The 21785-nt window shown below is 33.5% G+C and overlaps 1 protein-coding gene across 1 annotated transcript in view; it reads right to left on the bottom strand.

Moving 5' to 3' along the window:
* The window catches only part of LOC105347506 (uncharacterized), a 41118-nt gene extending 19333 nt beyond the window's left edge, over positions 1-21785 (bottom strand). Inside the window, exons 1-6 of the mRNA XM_066073673.1 lie at positions 21628-21785; positions 8992-9069; positions 7736-7833; positions 6989-7090; positions 6212-6328; positions 4899-5201 (exon numbers count right to left, since the gene is read on the bottom strand). Of these exons, the coding sequence (XP_065929745.1) occupies positions 4899-5201; positions 6212-6328; positions 6989-7090; positions 7736-7833; positions 8992-9069; positions 21628-21683 (754 nt within the window). The 5' untranslated portion in view covers positions 21684-21785. The remainder of the gene's footprint in view (positions 1-4898; positions 5202-6211; positions 6329-6988; positions 7091-7735; positions 7834-8991; positions 9070-21627) is intronic.

Genomic DNA, 21785 nt, shown 5'->3' with positions numbered 1-21785 from the left:
CATGTATTCTACTATTAATAATAAATTGACGTACACGTTTGGTTGTCGTTTCCCCTATTTTATTACACTCATTGTAACTAACTACAGTACTCTAAATTCTTTGAGCAGATAGATTCTGATTTAGACTTAAATGTTCGCGTCAATGTGATTTCAGTAACAAATGTTTAAAATGTCTTGCTCACAGGATCACAAAGCTTGCTTATTACTAGTCTTAAGAGCATGTCTACGATAAAACCATGCAAATATGGAAAAAAGCTGCGGCAGCAAGTCTCAAGAATGAATAGAATTTTATCATAGATTTAAAGGATACCCATCTAGAGTCAGATATATAATGTTTGTTTTTGCACTGGATGTTTCTATTTATAGTAACGGCCAGTATTGCATTCCGGTTAATTAGCCTCTAAAATCCAGAAAAGTTAAGAGAAAAATTGTCAAATTCAGTTATTAATTACAAAATGTATAAACAATGTTTGAAAAAAATAAGACTATATTTTTAAGGAGGAAGTTCAAACCTTTAAGCGTTGCATTTTTTTTTTCATATTTCTATTTACACCATGAAGTCCCATGGGTGTAAATGTTGGCAGGATGCCAAGAAATGATAATTATACATTTATGTCAATTTTTCAGAAAGAATTTCTCAGAAAATGGCACATTATTTTTTTAAATTTCGTGTTAATAAGAAACTGTTTGATGTATTGTTACAAATATATAAAATCCATCTTTGGACTCTCAAGGACTTAAAAGTAATAAATTAACAAAAACATCCCATTTTCAATTAAAATAAAAATTTGTTGGTTTTTGAAATTTTATTTTACAAGCGATTTTAATCCACTGAAGTCAATATTTGTAATAGAAAATGAAATTTGTAATGAAAAAAAACACCCTATTTTGCTTTTAATTAAAAAAAAATACTTGTTATCATTGTTTCTCGAAGAATTTTTATTCATTACATTTGCATTTCATTACTACTGTTAGAATTGTCTCCCCTGTTGCGCTCTTCTGTAGAGAAGGTAAACTAGTCAGAATGTTGACAAAGCTATACAAGTTCAAGTTCAGGCTAAGTATTGAGAAATGCTGTGAGTGTTGTCAATATATGTTATGATATTAAATGATTTTAATTGCACAAAAATTGCCCCATCTTGTTAGTGTTATTCGCTATATCACATATTGAAGTTTGATGGAGACTTGTATCTAGTCTATAAACTGCCATATTCTGTCCCGATATAATTAAGCAGCACATTTGGACGAATTTTAATCAAAATATACAGTCGTTTTACCGGTAACGAATATTTGCTAGTAACGAATATTTTTTAGAAAAATTATTGGTGGAAGACGAAGTTAAGGTTTCAAAAAATCCAAGCAAGGTAATTATAAAACAGAAATAAATATTCTATCAGTGTGTGAAGTTGTTGAACATTTGCACGATTATTTACCGTATTGTTTACAGATTAAAAAGGTGACCCTGATACGATCTGCCGGAAGTGCAAGGCAGAAAAAACTAAAGTGTGAAAACAATTAAGCCTAACTAAGAAAATAAGTTTGTTATTGGCCCCTATTTAGTGGATAATTATTAATTATGATCCATTTAATAAGATTATGCATCATATCAAATAGTTATTGCGCTTTGAATGAAATTACGACTTCAAATAAAACCACGTGTCGTTTTCCTAGTAACGGTTCATTGCGATAGAAACATCATTTGGCTGGATATATTGACAGATATACGGGCAAAACAAAGGCAAAGGCAAGTTACTTATCATCAATTACTATTATAGAGTGTTTCTATGAAAATTCAATTTCATAAAGTAACGCAAATAAAAATTCTGCAAGTCCAGTTACAGTTTGACGGGAAAAAGGTATGACAAAAATAACGATCATATTATTTATTTAAAAGACATATTCCCACCATTATTTTTCCTTCTTCATTTATAAGTCTATTAACACGTACCTCTAGTATATTTTTGAAATTAATTCGCCTCAAAATATTCGGTCAGAAGTAATATAGGGCGCTCGATTCGACACTGGAAAACGAATTCGAAACTATGAAAATGGAGGGGGTGTTGAAATTACTACCTCCATAATTCATCCTTTATTTTTTCGGAAGTTTGACACTACAGTTTAGAAGGACAAAGATACGTGATTTAAACAAAAAATAAAAACATTTGGAATTCCGTTAATATTAGTCGCATGCACGACGAAACCGCATTCTGGTTCGTTACCGGTAAAACGACTGTACAAACTTGTGATAGAAGTGCAACTAAAATAGATGAGGGAAAGTTTTCCAAGATAATCTCATTCACAGATTATCATATTTTACTCAAAAAATCCACAAAAAATTGAGAACTGATTTCTTACAAAGATTTAATTTACAATGGGGTATGTTGAAAATGACAGATGTCCTACGGACCTGGCTTGACCTGAGCGTAGCCTGGTCACGCTAAGATTATTCTTTCTATGTTAAAATAATTTGGAATTCACTAGGAATGCCTCGTGCAATTTTTCACCTTTATAATCGGAGTCTGTTGCAACAGACATCACATTTCTTTACGTGTACATTTCACTAGCCATCTAAAAACTACCCTTCAGATGTTAAGGTTAGACTTCATGGAATCTTGAAATGACGGGGAGGGGGCCAGGGTTTTTTAAGTTCTTAAAAATGTAAAACAGTAAGTACATCTGAAATTAATAAAGAGCTTTACTCCCTACCTCTCTATAAGCAGTTTATCTCCTCTTGGAAAAGTTCGTACCTTTTCTTAAAATTAAAATATAGTTGTAAAGGAAAAAATGAGGTGTTAGGTTACCCTTTCCCCCGGGGATCTCAACCTGCGAAAACCGCATATAAATATAAACATAAACTACCGTTATAAAAAAGTTATCCCAAATATTAATATAGACATCATAACTTGTTTTTGTGGGATTGTTTTTTGGGATGTCCCATCATAAGAAGACCTGGTCCCAGAGTTATGAAGCAGTCTAATAAAAAAGTCAAAATTTTTACACTCTCTTATTGTCTTGTGATTAAAAAAAATTGAAAAAATGAAATGCTAATAAAATGTGTCTCTATATTACATTACGCTGATATTCTGCTGATATTTACAAATTTTAAGCGTAATTTATGATGAATCATATTTTTTATTAACATTTTTTGGCTTGATATCGGGTCCCTCTACCCCTCAAACAATAACAGTTCAATCCTTTATACTGTCGGACAAAAATAATTACCAAATCTACCTGATTCTATGATCATTTAATGTGATGGACATTCATTGGCAATTGGTTCCACACCACTTCCACTTTTTAAAAAATCGTCTGTTAAATTCAACAAAGGTATGTTTAATCATTTTTTTTTCATGGAGGTGATCCTTTTGTTTTTGTTTGTTTGCTTGTTTTGGGGGGGGGTGGTTTTGGGGGGGGGGGTTTTGGGGGGGGGGGTTGGGGGGGGGGAGGGGGGCTTTGAAATTTGGTCCTACTTCCTGAATTAAAAGATCACCAGTTCAAGTATAAAAAAATGAAAAGATCAATGCATAATACATGCAGAGAGAGAGAGAGAGAGAGAGAGAGAGAGAGAGAGAGAGAGAGAGAGAGAGAGAGGGGGGGAGAGGAGAGATTGTCAATCTGTAGTAAACAATATGTAAAATTACACACCAAAAGAGCCCGGCTTTAATTACTTCAGTACTTTGAATTTTGTAATATTGCACCTGTAATTATTCATTCGTGTATCTAATGGGCACTCTGCTTGTCTTAATGTGTAGCACTGGCAAATAAGTCCACTTCAGCTTACATGTATATTCAAATTCCCATTTTCCAATGATTTCTCGTGTTTTAATGGCATTGATGTTAAAAAAAACCTGAATTGTGTTGAAGCAACCGTTTAGTTCATTAAAATATTGTTTGGCTCGCGAATATGTCAGGTTTTTTCCCCACAATACACATGTGACAATGTAAAGCTCACGCCAAACTACAGATTCTGGAGAGTGTTAAAAGTAGAAAAATGTCCAACTTTAAGACAACATATTTGCAATATTATTGAGAGTCCAAAGACAGATTTTTGATATATTGTAAAGATAAATGTCCTTTTATAACTAGAAACAGATTTAGTGAATTTAAAGTGCCATTTTCTGACTTTTAAGCATTTAAAAAATGTAAATTTTTACAATTTTACAAAAAGTTGGAAACATGCCATATTCGTGACCTATCTGCACTTAACAGAAAGAATATATGGGAATTCTAACAAAATGAATTACACAAGTATATTTTGTTAGTGTTAACTCTAAATGACTTTTTGAATTCGTATTTAAACTAAACTCAGAATTCTTAACAATAATTTGGTGAATTATACAAAATTTTATTCTTGAAAGGGTCAAAATGCTCTTTTTAGTAACAGTGCTACAGAACCAAGCTTAGACTGACCACATTAAAAAAAAATTTTGTGGCAAATTAATTCATATAGATGCACACTGTTACACACAAAATATGAAGTTGATCAGAGAACCTTGCTCCCACCACCTTTTGCATGGTTTTCTCGTAGACATGCTCTTAAGTCACAATATAACAGTTACATCAAAATTCAAATAGTATATAATCAATGGGCTTTCTTGTATGTTGGTGCTAACAAAACTGGGCAACCTTCAATGTAACCGGGCTAATGACTAAAATTTTGAATCAGTTAAGATTACTGATTGCGGCAATATTAGATTATATTTACTTTTTTTACACAAAGAACTCTGTATAAAAATACAGGAAAATTTTAAACGTTTCGAAAAATAGATTTTGGGCAAAAATATCACCTGTTTAAGTTTAAGGCAGATCAAATGGGTAATATGTTTACCAACCCACTTAAAATCCCAAAACATATTATCTTTTGCTACTTCGTGTCGTGGTTTCTAATGCAAACTTACGTTGATTTTCTAAATTGGTCACTACGACCTTGACATCTGCCTCGGTGATTCCAAGGTCATACTGGATTATGTAACCAGGCCTGTCCGGAAGATTTAGGGTGCTGGGGCTAAAAATAGACTGAAAAGTAAAGTTCATCCTGTTGGCGTCCCTGCGATTTGTCCAGAACGTTTCCACGTTACCAGGGCTCATAGCAGAGTCAATGGTCATATTGTATATTAACATTGCTTTCGCTTGATGATAGTATCCAAGGTCCAGAGTACTTTGTTCAATGATTGGAAGATAATCGATTTCGTTCTGTGGATCTAAAGAACAAAATTGAACAGAAGATATGTTTAGTAATGATTACTGATAATAATATATTAAAAAGGTTTAAAAAGATATGTTCGTGCCCTTTCATCAGATTACAACAGTTATATACTTTGCAAGTTATACAATTTAATTCACACACAATTATTACTTCTAATTAATTTATAATATGTCTGGTGTGGGCAGCAAACACCCAAATGTGTGTGTGTGTGTGTGTGTGTGTGTGTGTTTATTTAAAGTAAGTTATAGGCGTCAAACTGTCGATTATGTCAGATGTTGTACTGTCCTTGTCTCTGACGCCCGCGCCTCGTACTGTACGATATCTGATGTAATCGACAGTCTGAGGCTTAAAACCATTACGTATATGGAAAGGCATTCTGTTCTTTATCTTTTACTTTATTTTTCTATTAAATCTTACATCATCTGAATTTTACCTTCGAAACCCTCTATCTAAAATTTGTCATCACTGACCCCCACATTTATTATATCAATATAATAATAAATACATATCTAGGCAAATTGGGTTAATTTTATGATATTTTTTCGTGATATTCAGAAAGCTTTTATTTCAAATTAAATTGTAACTATTAAAAACTTGTCTATTTTAAGTGCAAAAAGGTAATGAAAAATCTAAACAGCTTCGTACAGAATTTGTTCGTAATTTTTCTACTCAATCAGATCTTTGAGCATAATTGAAAACAATATTTGATGAAACAATTTTGCTAGATTTAAATACTGGTAACAAATGCCAATCGGGCTGAAATTGCATTTCAGGTGCAAAAAGGTCAAACTAAATGCGCCATAATTTAGGTGAACGAATACTGACCTCCCTTTTTCTTTGTAATTTTTAAGTATCTATTGTCTATAGATTTCCTTGAAATTTGCAAGAAAGGCTTGATACAACATCATTCTGGAGTGAGATACCTTAAATGCATTTTATTTTCAAGGAATCTATCATACACAATTCTCTTTGACTATTAAAGTATTTCCAAAGAATGCATCATACAGTTTAAGCAGTCTCCCCGCGATCCTGTATTTTCAGGGGTGAAACTGTTGGTACACATGCATTTATTACTACTGCAGTAGCCCGGATAGCAAGGCCTAGTATAGGAACAGGCAGCCTCTGAAAAATAAGAAATTTTGAAGAGTTTAACAATTTTTCGATTACTTTTTAATCGAATGTAATGCCTGGTCATTACTGTATACTGAATACATTACTGTATACTGACTGCAAACTTCTACGTTATATACACGTTACATTATTTTGTTATCGCAAAGACTTACATAACAACATTGTTCATAACTACGACTTTTAAAGAAGTATTGCAATTATACCAAGAAACAACAAAATAATCGTGCTTCTCTTGGTAAAAATACTTTGCAATTTTCTTTGATGTAATCAATTTGTAATTGTTTCTGATTTTAAAAAAAAATTTGATCTTGCAAACTACTTGAAATATGAATTACTTGGATTTGGAATACTCGTGCAAATAAAAAGAATAGAAAATCAAGAAAAGAAACTCGGTTACAATTATTCGATAAAGCTTTTAGCAATCGCTCAAGATAAAAGTTCTATTTGTAGTTTTATCTTTCCCGAATTCTGTAATACTATAGTTTTGTAATTCAAAACAGTTATTTTTCAACAGATTGTTTCGAAATCTGCGAAGTACAAAATTTTGATGTTAACTAACACTATTTATCAGCGTGGTTTATTTTTTGAGAGTTTAAATAACAAATCAAAATCAATGACAAAATCTTTAATTTATCAGTGTAATACACTTACCACTGGTACAGTATGTTCCCGTGTAACCGTCTTTACACGAACACACGTTTGGACTAACACATGTTCCTTGGTTCCAACCGCCGCAATTATAGCGGCAAATAGCTGCAACAATAACGTGTAAGAATTATGAAACTATTTTATACGACATGTAGTATAGTGTACATAGTATAGTAACTAAGGCTTATGATATTTGTATAGTTTTCGCCGTTTGAAGAAATCATTATTTCTGAGTGTTTTAGAAACTGAATCAACAATATGTAAAGAACAAGTGCACTTTTGGGCCCCGGTAAAAAATAAAAAAAACGAAGTTTTGATATTTAAACTATAAGAATCAACACATCTAAGCGCTGAATCTAGTGTATCTAAAAAGCACGTAACTTTACAACATAGTAGGGGTCAGCCTACATTCGTGATTTTATATAGTAAATCGTGGACGGGCATTCATTTCAAAGTCTTTGTTTACTGCCTGCCTAATTGTGTACAAAATTGAGGAAAAGATGAAAGATGCATTCTACATTTAGTAAACTTCTGTGAAAATAAGAAGTTTGTACAACATGAGGCTGGTACTGAGAAAATGAAAATATATGAACATTTCACGGTTTTTTTCCAATATCTGCGTGTCCCGGGCATGTTGAACCCACGTATGGAATAAATTATTTTAAATAGTCATGTGGGTTTTGTCCAGGAAGACGTAGAAATCGTTACAGTTTTAAAAGATATATGAGATGGATTAACTACTATACTTACGGATATTACAGACTTTATTGCCATTATGTCTCCATCCGCGACAGCAGTAATATTCTCTTTCAATAACCTCGACAACGAAATTTCCCCAGGCACAACAACTTTTGAAAAATAAATGTGTATGTTTTATTATAAATTTTGATTCAATTTTTTTTATTTCAAGAAACAGATGTTTCATTGAATTTTGAGTATAAACCATTCTTTATAAAAATACAGATAGTACATGTAAACTCTTTTGACATCATCCTTATTGTGTTACTCTATTTTGTATGTAGTACAAAAACTTTTTGCAAAATCTGTACAACTGTCTTTTACTGATTAACAATTTTTAATTGTCAATGAGTCCATGACTAATTAAGTGGTATAATCACACGAATAGAATTATAAAGAATTTTCGTATTTATTATTTAAATAGCTACATAAATTCTTGACACATACGCTTTCCGATTGTTTAAATAATTCAATATCTTAATGAGGAGGCATTAATATTGTCGCATTTTGAGTTTAGAATTAGTTTTCTACTTTTGATGTTAAAAATGTCTCATTGGGTTTACTTTTAATGTTAGTCAAAATGCGAACGTCAATTATCGAGGAGTATAGGGACAGAACTCACAATGTACACAAGGTTCGTGTCATGTTTATGTTCACGATTTAAAAAGTCCCGTTTTAAGCTTCTGCTTTCTAGTTTGTTATGAACAGTATTTAACAGTATAGTGTCGTTTTATCACATTATATCAATACCTGTTTTATACAGTTTTAAATATCATGTTAAAGTAAAAGCCATTGTAATAAAGAAATAAGTACATTTTTGTGTTATACTTACAATTTTTATGTGCAGGTTATATTTACATTATCTTTGTGAACTTATAAATTAAAACCATTTGTCGTAAATAAAAAATATATAAATAAATTGTTTGCTATTATTACATATTTGTATATATAGCGTTACAGTTTTACGAACGGTTTGTTTCCTCTTTTTTTCTACTTTTACATGAATGGGATTAGAATGTTTCAATACGATTTCTTTATGTATTATTGATACTGTAAACGCATCACATAAAGCATGTGCAAAACGTTAGTCAACGGAAATATAATACATAACGCAAACTACAATATCCGTTTGTGTACATTCATATACAATGAAAAGTATTGAGCAATGTACTTGATTTAGAAAAAAGCATTCTGTTTTCCGCCAAAAACGCTAAATTAAATGCATAGCAAAATTTCAAGCGTTAACAGTACTGAAATTAAAGACTTACCCCATCCAAGTTGCGTATATACATCTCCGCACCCATATACACTTCAGTCTCTCATTGTAACACAACTGGTTGCTGTTCCTTTATGATCACAGGGGAAAAAATAGAGAAACAAATGTTATTGATTCATTGAAGTATACAATTAGGAATGAAATTGTATCATTTATTTATACTTTGGTTTATATAATCCGAAACATGTGAACAAATGTGACTTTTTAGCATTGAATGCTTATTTTAGATACATAAATAATCGGTCCCATAACACACCAGGCCGTGCAGTCATCAAATTGATTACTGCACGTTAGCACGGTATGATAATTTGTCTGCACACTTGGTGTGTTACAGTGTATAGGACCGACGATATCTAAAAATAACCATTTAATAATGCTTATATTTATATATAATTTGATAGTTATTGATATCTATTTGTATGAAATATTATTTTATCATCGCTTTAAAGGTATTATATACGCTTATATACGCTTTTTTTCAGGGAGATGAATAATTTTTTTTGTCAGGGATATGAATAAATGATGAAACAGTAATAAAACATGTTATCTATAATTAGTGCTCCTCTTTGGCTTAAAATAAAGTCCCACGCACTTTGTCGGGAAAACTCTTTTTTGAGATCAAAAATATATAATTTAACTTTTATTTTTCCAAAAGTTCATTTCAAAACACTTCTGTATGTTTTATTTTATCGCACAATGATAAATATGTTCAAAACGCGTGCTGACGTAAACTTATGTCTATATGCCATTTGTGTTATTGAAATTGAACGTTCCAGAGTTCCAATGCTAAAATTAACTATACTGGCGTGCGACCAGTTCTCGCCGAGTACTATTTCTTGCCAGTGCATTGTTACGTCATTTTATTAACACATAAAATCATATACGAAAAATGACGTAACAATGCACTGGCGAGAAATGGTACTCGGCGAGAACTGGTCGCACGCCAGTAACGGTTGGATTATTTTGGCACGTTTTTTAAAATCGGGGTCTGATCAACCTGACACAATATTTACATTTCGAGATTTGAATTCAACAAAAATTCCAGAATGATATAAATAATCTTAAGAATAACATTGACTGCATATTAATATCACTATAACTTGTTTTGAATTACTCGTTTAATATAGGTTCAATAAATAAGGGGAAGGTAAGGGAATTTCCCTGCGTCATTAGCAACTTTGGAATAACGAACACTTTCAATAGACCTGTATTTAGATTTAAGCTTCGATCAGCATGAGAAAATAATTTAGGCTTGAGGAAGATTCAAATAATCAAAGGGGGGTTTATAAGGCATATAAAAATTCAAATACCATAGAGCTTTCAATATATTTTTTAAAGCCTTCAACAAGACTCGTTCAAATAAAAAAGACAGTCATTGTACTTCGTTTGCACAAATTTGAATTTCATATCTAGTATATCTTACAAATGACAGTGGGGTTTCTCTCATTGTGATAGAGATGTATTAAAGGAACATTGTTCATTCTTATATTTTTGTTGATTTGAAGAAGTGTCGAAATGCAAAATAAAAAAAATAAAAAAATTAAGATAAAATGATAACAGAATCAGAGAATATTTTTGGCTTTAAAACTTTGGTAAAAATTCTTTTTTTTATGCCAGGATTTGTCTCTTAAACCAATTTTTTCTTTCTTTCTTATTTTCTTGTCCTCCCGCAGAGAAGATCGAGCTGCTGAGTTTACACTGACCGGTCAAAGGAACCAGACACGAAACAAACAGAACAAAGAGATTGCCGAATTTTACTTCCGGGTTTAAAACTTGAAGCTGAAGTGACCTATTTTTCAGATGCTTAATGTCAACCATAACATTTTGGGGGAGAGAGCATTCGTGACTTTTTTTATCCTATATTAGTTACTTTCATTTGTCTTGAATCGTCCGTGTAAGCAAAGTATAGATAGATAGATAGATAGATAGATAGCTATATATATATATATATATATATATATATATATATATATATATATATATATATATATATATATATATATATAGCTATCTATATATATATATATATATATATATATATATATATATATATATATATATATATATATATATACACATTAAGTAGAATCAAAAGATTCTGTGTTGTGGGAAATTCGCCCCAAATCTGATGCAAGAACAAATTATACATATTTGAATACTTCATGCTCGATTTGTTAGAGCAGATAAACATGTCGTTAAAAACGTATGCATATTTATATTTCAATAAGCTTTTTGTTGACATACTGGCTGGCTTCTACAAGCTACTTAAAACTGTTCTCTAAGAGAACTTATAAATAGGGTTCTGTGTATTGAAGATCATAACAAATCGTATCTCCTACAGAGAGTTCTATAGTGACATGCAGTTTGCAGTAAACCATTGGCAGTAAGCAGTTGGCAGCTGACAGTTGGCTGTCGTATATGGAATTCCATAGGCACCTGATGTTTTAATTTTTTCTCAAATAAAAATATACACATTGTATCAAATAATACACAAGGCAGACATCACCGCCACCTTGGATTAATTTCAAACTGTCGCATCAGGTGGAATTTTTGCTTGAAAGTCACCGGTAACATTATTCTGCGATCATTCCCGTATTCTATGGAATTCCATATACGACACACAACTGTCATGGATCAGCTCCCAACTGCTTACTGCCAACTGCTTACTGTCAGTTGCTTTCTTTACCTATTTATTGGGTTAAGCGCATGTGCAGACATTCATTTGAATTTTTTTAAAAAGGGTTCACATTACTGTGGCCTGTTCAGCAGAAGAGCATAATTGGTGCAAGGACCAAATCATATGTGGCATTGCGATGGATATGTAATGGATAAATAACGAGATAGTGTTGAATAGTTTAGAGAAAACATTCCCTCCGAGGGCCGATGGGGATGTTTTCTCTAAACTATCCAACACTATCGAGTTATTTATCTTACTTAAAAAAATTCCACCCATTGAACCTCAAAGAAGCATTGACCCATTCATATATCCAACTGTGCTGTAATACAAAAGCATCTAGCTCATTTATACATGTAACTCCAACAGTACCATACACAATAGACTAACCAAACACACCTTTTATTCATGGACGAGTGAACAGGTGCGCATGTTATAGAAACCGTTCCGCTGTACTGAGCAGAGATGAATTTAGATGATGAATTTTTTAACGCAAAGTATACAGGTTCACAGTTCCGGGAAAGCCACAGATACCGTTTAATTTTAATTTAGACTTGAAAGGAGAAAGGACAAATCTAAATTTTGACGTAAATTAACAGAAATGATATGTTAAAAAAATTGATGAGGGTCTTATGAAGTCAAAGTGCGACAACAATCCCTATATTGTAAAAAGGAGTGATATGGTTCAAGGTTCAAAGACGAAGTCTAAAAGTGTTTATGGAAGTAATTTACATGTATGTGATCCAAAATCTATCAATATTAAGCAAAAAAGGAGATATTTCTGCTGAAATTTCATTCGTGGCTTATCAGATATACATGTATGGATGACAAGATTCTGTGTCATAAATTTGGATTTATGTTGGAAATACACGTTTCAACATTTTGTCATTTTTATTTGTTTTAAGCACGTCACTGTTGGATATTTGAATATCCAACTGATGGGCGGTTGGATATTAAAAATATTCAACTGCCCATCAGTTGGATATTTATATATCCAACAACTGCTGATTGAATAGTGAAAATGAACGTTGACTAAATACAATAGATGACGTCATAGAAGTTTTTAAGACAAGCTAAAGCCTTTTGCATTTGGCATTTGTATACATGCTGCAGTCAATGGGTGGTCGAGAAACCTTGTTTGATGGTTCAGAGTGAGTGGGTCAAACAAACAACGACCCAAGTGTGGTTTGCAGCGATTATTCAGCAGCTATCAGGAAGGTAGGGCTTTTCTGTCCCTGCATCTACTCTTAAAATATATGGCATAATCTTTTGCTTTGTAAAGACCATAACGATGAATTTGCGAAAAAGTTGTATTTTTACAGGGAGCTCTCTCCCTCATACTCAAAAAATAAAAAGGTGGTGGAGATATCTTAAAGAAACATACATTAACTCGTGCTAACCACTTTTAAATGCATGCGAGAAATTGGAGTTCTCGATTTGTCTGATGCTATCCATATAGAATGTGAGAGATTTTGTTTCATTCCTTTCATCCAGAATGACCTTGACAGAGTGATTGACACATTGAATAATCATAGAAATGAAAATTTAACACACTTGGTCCAAGGGGTCGTCCATCCTTGTGTAGCAACTCAGAAGTATTTGACTGTTGCGATATGAAAAAGGATTTGGACTTCAACATTCTTCACATGTTCGAAAATATTCACGCAAATGAAAATGATTTTGTAATTGGCTCATCTAACGAGTTTTCTGATATAGATTTAGATGCACGATGTTGCATCTAAATCTGTTGCTCCCAAACATGTTGCACGAGGCTTTGGAACTTTTTTGGAACTTACACATGTAACGTGTTTTTTTTGTGTTTCATGAAATAACAAGTTCTGTAAAAATAAAATCATAATTGTTTAACACACACACGCACCACTACACTGTATAGTTTTAATTGAACGTGCTCACACCAAGGTGGTCAAAACAGTTCTAAAAGCCATTAATTTTAGCGTTCATGATCTATTATTCCTAGCGCAAATACTATATGCAGCAAGTTTGTAAGGGGATACTAGTAATAACATCGCGTACAAAGCAATGCAAATCAGGATATCAAATAACAACAAAAACAGTGTGAAAAACTACGTTTTAATGAACCTCTGTCAATCATAGCACACATGTATATGATGTTTTCGTATCATAATCGGCTGTTTAAATTTCGGGTTGTATTATGAAATCACAGATTGACCGTCATAATGTAAAGCATATATGTAACGATTATCGAAATGATCATGTACGTAACGACGCTTTCAAAACGGTGATAACAAAATTAAAAAGCTAGAGATGCATGCTTAAAATGGTTAACATAAAGCACCAGTCTGACAGGCCTGTTTATTTACAAGATCGGAATATAGTCAGAAACATTAATATAACTGTCTTCCTCTTATGCCTTTATTTCTGAGACAAGACCAGTTTACAGTTAGCAGTAAGCAGTTGACAGTAAGCAGTTGGCAGCTGACAGCTGGCTCTCGTATATGGAATTCAATAATATATGATGGAATTCAATATAAGACAGTCTGCTGCCTACTGCCAACTTGCTTACTACCAACTGATTACTGCTTACTGCCAACTGTTTACTGTCAGTTGCTTGTAGATGGTCTTGTCTTAGAAATTAAGGCATAAGTGGAATACAGTTTTACTAATGTTTCTGACTATAGTCCGATCTTGTAAATAAACAGATCTGGTGCTTTTTGTTAACGTAATGTAAACAGCCGATATCTCAGTATATCAGAAATGTGATGATTATGATTTGAAAACATCAAATATGCTATGACTGACAGAGGTTCATTTACACCTTAGTTTTTCTCACTGTTTTTATTGTAGTTTGAAATCCTGATTTGCATAGCTCTGTACGCAAATTTGTGTTATATAGTATCCCCTTGCGCAACCTGCTGCAAAGAATTTGCACTTGGAATGATAGAATATGACCGCCAATACTATCCATAGCTTTTAAAAAGTGTTTTGACCACCTTCGTTTCAGCAGATTAAATTAAAACTGTACAGTGTAGTGGTGTGGTGTGTGTTAAACATTGATTTTATGATTTTATTTTTACAGAAGTTATGTTACTTCGTTAAAGTTTAAAAAAGGTTATAAGGTTCCCAAAAAGTTCCATAGCCCTTGTGTAACGTGCTTGGGAGCAATAGATTTACAATGTATATGCAACATTAATACCGAAGCAATTTCAGAAAACTTGCTATACTCTTTCCCGAGTTCTTGCTTCCATTACTTTTCGATTGATATTTTGATAATTATAAATACCTTTGTACTCAAACTACGTTTATTCACTAATATTAAAAATGTCCAGATTATAATTATCAGTTTAGAAACGCCCCCTATACCGCTTCAGGTTTTAATACACATCCCAAAATAGACAGTCTACGGGGATTTTGCATTGCATCAGCCATTAATAAGCCCGGATGATAACGTTGAAAAATAGCGCGAGGTGTCCCGAGTACTTCCGAATGGAGAAAAGATGTAAACATTTCCCATTATAAATCTCAAAAAGAAATTTGTTTTCGTTTCTGTAAACATTAATGAGTGCAAAGGGATACGCTTTCAATGAAGATATCTTGGATATTTCTATTTCATCGATTTCAACTGTACTTCTTCCACAGGTATGTGTATTTTTATTAAAAATCATCAAAAAGTGATGGAAGCGATACTTTTGGACAGACTATAGATGAGCCCATTACAAAATCATCTTTGGTTTTCTGAATATTTTCAAACGTATGAATAATGTTTAAGTCTACATCCTTTTTCAAATCGCACCAGCCAAATACTTCTTGTTGCTATACAAAAAAGATGGACAACCCGATTGATAAAGTGTGTTTTGTTTTCTTATTCTATATTCAATGTGTCCATCACTATTTCAAGTTCATTCTGAATGACAGGAATGAAACAAAATCTCTGACATCCTATATGGATAGCATCAGGCAAATCAAGAACTCCACTCTCTCTCTCTCTCTCATGTCTTTCAAAAGTGCTCTACAGGAGTAAATGTACGTTTTGCAACCATCTTTCTATTCTTTTATTATTAAAGAGTCTCTATAAAAACACAGTTTTCCGCGAATTCATGTTATTGTCTTCACGAAGTAGTGAATTGACACCATTCAACAATTTCCTGTCCCTACAATTACTCTTAAAATTAGTGACATAGACTGTACCCTTTTTTGAAAGACATATTTATCAATCCCTCCACCCTCAAATAAATATCTGCACATGCGCTAAACCAAATAAAGAGGTAGAGAAAGCAATTGGCAGTAAACAGTTGTCAGTGAGCAGTTAGCAGTTGGTAGTAAGCAGTAAGCAGCTGGCAGTTGGCTGTCGTATACTGAATTCCATCATATATTATTGAATTCCATATACGACAGCCAGCTGTCAGCTGCCAGCTGCTTACTGTCAACTGCTTACTGCTAACTATCAACTGGTCTTGTCTCAGAAATAAAGGCATAAGTGGAAGACAGTTTTATTAATGTTTCTGACTATATTCCGATCTTGTAAATAAACAGGCCTGTCAGACTGTGAGTGCCTGTCAGTGCCACCCATTGAAAATATGTGTATTAATTGCGCATAAAACGTGCGCTTGTTATGGACTGATTAACCTTATTAATACGCAAATTCTATGAAAACAATTAGTACCAATAAATTCTTCATGCAATTAACTACTGATGTCGTCTCCTCACTTGCCTCAGACCTTCTCTGGAACACGCTACTAACCTCGAAAAATTAAGTATGTTAAATTTACATCGATATCGAGAGTCGCCATTTTCACATGTTAACAAACTGCACCACTTTATTTTACTGGGCTGGTGATAATTTTAAAAGATTATCAGAAGCAAGTAAAACGACGACAATAGTAGATAGTAAATTGCATGAAGAATTTAATGATACTTATTAACTTCACAGATCGCTATACCCTGTCACAAACAAGCAATGTCGATCATGATATTTGTTTTCTCTTAAAAAAGACCAACATTTGTTTTACGCCATTTACAATTTTGCGTATGATCGACTGTTGCTCGTCTAGGTAAAAAAAAAATGCAGAACTGAATTTCTTGTGCAAATCATCGTTAGAGCTTTATTTATAGACCTTGGTCTTTCGCGGTCTTTATTATTGTTGTTTCTCTCTATTGCGCTACATCTTTGGCACATGCATAATTACTGATAATGAGCACACAAATCTGGTGGGATATTTACATTCTGCGATTTAAAAAGTTCAATAATATCACAGTGATTACTTGTTCTATATAGGTTTTTAAAAAAAGAAGGAAAGGTAAGGGTATTTCCCGGAGTCATTAACATTAACAGCTCTGGAAACGCGAACACTTTAAATAGACATGTATTTAAATCCAGCCTTGATCAGCACGAAAAATAATTCAGGCTTGAGGGAAATCCAAACAATCAAGGGGGGTTTATAAGGCATATAAAAATTCAAATACCATAGAGCTTTCAATATAGTTTTTTAAGGCTTCAACAAGACTTATTCAAATATCAAAGACAGTAAATGTTCTTCTTGTGCACAGATTTGAATCTCATATCTAGTATGTCTTACAAATGTTGGTGAAAATTCTTTTTTATGCCAGGATTTTTTTTCCTCTAAATCTTTCTTTATTTCTTTCTTTCATTCCTCCCGCAGAGAAGATCGAGTTGATGGGGTAGGCCTATCACTGGTCAAAGGATCCAGCAACAAAACAAACAGAACAAAGAGATTGCCGAATGTTACTTCCGGGTTTAAAACTTGATGATAGTTACCTATTTTTTTAGGTACTTAATGTCATACCTTGATAAAGCAACCATAACATTTTTTTAGGGAGAGAGCATTCATGACTTTTACTATCCTATATTGGTTACTTTCATATGTCTGATATCGTCAGTGTTAGCAAAGTTGATATACTAAGAAGAATATAAAAATTGTGTGGTGTGGGAAATTCACTCCCAATCCGATGCAAGAACAAATAATACAGAATAGAATAATTCATATACGATTTGTGAGAGCAGATAAACATCCTTATAAAATCGTATGAATATTTATATTTCAATAAGCTCTTTGTTGACATAATGACTGGCTTTCCACAATACCTAAAAGCTTCTTAAAACTGTTCTCTAAAAGAACTTATAAATAGGGTTCTGTGTATTGAAGATCATAACAAAACTTATCTCCTACAGAGAGTTCTATAGTGACATGCAGTTCCAAATACATGTATATACTGTATTATGCCAACTTACAATTCAAACTGGAATTCTATAATAGTTGTAGTCTTATATTTTTTCAACAGGATCGAGATTTTAAGAAAGCACACATGCATACAGTTGCATTAGTCTTTTATACCTTCTACCCGATCCAAAAGTTTTCGATCTTTCGCAACACTCAGTTATCTTACACATATCTACACATTCCATGCTTTTTAAAAACAAATATCTCGCTCTCTTTTTTGTTTCTTTTATTCCTCCCGCAAAGAAGATCGAGCTGATGAGGTATATTACTGACCAGTCAAAGGAACCAGACACGAAACGAACAGAACAAAGAAACTGTCTAAATTTACTTCCTGATTTTAATTAATCTTAAGGGTGAATTGACCTATTTATTTCAGGTGCTTAATTTCAAACCTTGATAGGCCAACCATAACGTTTTTTGGGGGTTTAAAACTATAAGTAGTTCAGTAAATACATTGTACCTATCTATAACTCGGGGAAATACGACCAAAAATTTCCCTCCAAATTTTAATCTGACAAATTGTGGAGAGAGAGAGAGAGAGAGAGAGAGAGAGAGAGAGAGAGAGAGAGAGCACTCGTGACTTTTTTAAATCCTACATTGGCTAATTTTATTTGTCTGGAATCGTACGTCTCTGCAAAGTTGATATATACTAAGTAGAATCGAAAATTTTTGTGGTGTGGGAATGTCAATGAAATTTGCTCCCACTCCGATGCAATTCTTTAAAAAAACCTTTTTTGATTGAAAAAAAGAGTATTATATGTATCATTGAATAGAACAGACATGCATGTTTCAAAAACTTAAGATAATCATTTAATATGCTTCATTAAGTTTTTTGTTGACATAATGTCTCCTCTATTTGTTTGGTTTACCACTATATTTACAAACTACTTTAATACTACAGTCTAAAAGTACTTATGAATAGGGGTTTGCATTGAAGAGCAACACAAAACGTGTCTCCTATAGAGTTCTTTGTAGTGGCATACATGAATATACAACGTATTTTTCCGCATTATGTCAACTTACAATTCAAAATGGAATTTTATAATAGTTGTCGTTTTATATTTTTTCAGCAGGTTATATAAAGATACTAAAATAAACGGGCAAATACAGTCGCAATAACCCGCTCTACTCTCTACCCGACCCCAAGGCTTTCATTCGCAACTGAAATTCGCTGTTTCCTAGAATACCCGTATCGTAGCTTAAGAACGGAAATATTTTCACATTCCATGATAAAGAAAATAAACAAATTATATATTCCTTTTGTCGTTATTTCTGTCCTCCCGCAGAGAAGGGCTACTGAGTTGACACTAACCGTTTGAAGCACCAACGACGCAGGGCGTAGAACAAAGAGATTGCTGTCCTTTACTTCCTAGATTAAAACTAAACGTTGGATTTACCTATTTTATTCAGGTGTTTAGTTTCAAACCATGATATATTAACCATTACCTTTTCATATAGTTAAGCTTCTCTCTCTCTCTCTCTCTCTCTCTCTCTCTCTCTCTCTCTCTCTCTCTCTCTCTCTCTCACACACACACACACACACAGAGGGAGAGAGATTAAAATCCACCGTGGTAAATTTATTTGTTCAAGTTACAATGGAAACGTCCATCCACGCATATTTAAAGTATATCAAGTGAAATCGAAACTAGGCTGAAAAGTTTTCTTGGAATAAATGATGGATGAAAGTTTGGTAGAACCAGACATATTTTGGGTTTCAATAATTATTTTCTAGTTAATAGTTGTTAACGCTGTTTACATGTGATCTTTAATGCATAGAAATTCTATACATTGACTCTTGATGAAAAATATTCATCTATGCAATGACCCCGGGTCAATATTTCGAACATCTGCATCATGGCGTCTGACAAGAACACAGGACTTTCTATGGTCTGCGATGATGATTGTCTTTTTTTTTTACAAGAACAAATAAGGATGTAATCATCAATTACAATAAACAAAGGTCTTCGAAAGCGGTATGAAACTCGTCGTCTGAGCATCGTTTAATGCTATACAATTCTTTTTTTCAGTTTCAACAGGAAGCCTGTGATTTTTCAAGCAGTAATCTAAGATTGCACTGGCACAAGTATATACCCAAATATATACTATGTCGCTTGTAACGCAAGATCTGATTGGTTCTCTTTATCATTTGTATAACATAGGACACTGGCGTCGGAAGCAAATTGAAAGTGTGGGGAGGGGGGGGGGGGGGCTAGACTAATCCTCAGAAATATGGAGGAAAAAAATTAATTCCCAAAATCATGGAAATCCTAATCCGTGCGGGGGGGTGGGGGGGGGGGGGTATACCTATACTTCCACAAAAAAAATCTTACTTACCAAATTTTTTTCCCCAAAATCATGAAATTCCTAATCCGTGAGGGGGGGGGGGGGGGGGGGGGGGGCTAGTATGCCTATTACTCCAACTTCTCAATCTTTCAAGGTAGATTTTGGAACAATTATCTTTGCTGCGAAGAAAAGTGGGGGGGGGGGGGGGGCTGAACCCTCTATGATGTTATGTCCCTAGTGGTTAGGTCTAACTTTGCCAAAAAAGTGGGGGGGCTAAGCCCCCCCTAGCCCACCCCCCCCCCCCGGTTCCGACGCCTATGTAGGAAATTAGTTCATTATCCAAGTCAAACAAGGGTGTACGGGGAGTTGAAATTCATACACTTATCGGCCTGCGGTCTTAGGGTGCATAGAACACAAACCGGGGTAATCCTAAAGCCTTTTTTCTGCAGAAAAAAATGCGATAACTTAGATTATCTCGAAGAACGGGAAATATTTACACCTTGTTTTCGGAATTATCAATTTTATCATTGTGTAACGATATAAAAATTCTTGAGTGCCAACTTTGTCAGGATCAACATTGTCCTCTCCTATATTTCCTTGTAATAGGGAAGACACATTAATACTGGAACCATAAATTTGGCTGGCGTACTATATAACTTCAATTTTACTCCTTATTCTCATATCAATTTTTTACATCCTCCAAAAAAGTGGGGGGCCAACTCCATGATAATTCCATTTTTTATATGTAAATTTTAAAAAATTTGTTGCTGCGGGAAAAAGTGGGGGGGGGGGGGGCAGGCCACCCCTGATGCTACGTGCCTGAGGAGTTAGTGTATTAGGTTTCGTTGCACAACGAAAATTCGATATAGCATCACTGCACATCTGAACTGCATCACTATGCATACCCAACACAAGGAGCGCAAAAATGCATGCTCTCTTTGTTAATAGAATGCAGATTAAATGGCTTCCAAAGCCCAATTCTCTGTCCCGGGCTACGTAAAATATTGCAATGCTTTCACATCAATCAATTTCGCTAATATATTTTGATCATATATTCAAAATGAATAGATAAAAATAAAGAACAGGTTTGTGAAATAGTTCTGAATTGTACGCAGTATGTGTCATGGGGAATAAAGCAGACGACATTTTGGCACGGAGTGTGAACTTGAATGCGTTCGACAGATGATTAATCCATGTTTTGATTCTGTCATGCACAACAAATATCAAATAGAAAAGTATTTATAGATCTACAAAATACACATGTAATGTTAATAAAATGCGTGTCTTTCGATTTTTTACACGAAAAAAAAAATCTCTTTTTCTCTTTCTTTTTTTTTGGAGGGGTTTTTATCTTTGTCAATATACATTTATGATTTTTAAAAATGGTTGTCAAAATTAATTGTTTATATCAAATATATAGATAAATATGTATACATAAGTACAACTGACTTACCCTGACCAAGCAGAGACAAGTCCAACAAAACACATCAAGCACAAAATAAGACGCATCTTTTTCTCCCTGACGGCAGATGTGTTGATTACTTTCCTTCGAGGGGAGATTGCGGAATAAATGTTTAACCCGCAGACGAAATGGTTTTAAATTTAGCTGGC

This window comes from Magallana gigas, chromosome 10, assembly GCF_963853765.1.
Source record: "Magallana gigas chromosome 10, xbMagGiga1.1, whole genome shotgun sequence".
NCBI classification, from domain to species: Eukaryota; Metazoa; Mollusca; class Bivalvia; order Ostreida; family Ostreidae; genus Magallana; species Magallana gigas.
This window is presented reverse-complemented; position numbering and strand designations above follow the sequence as displayed.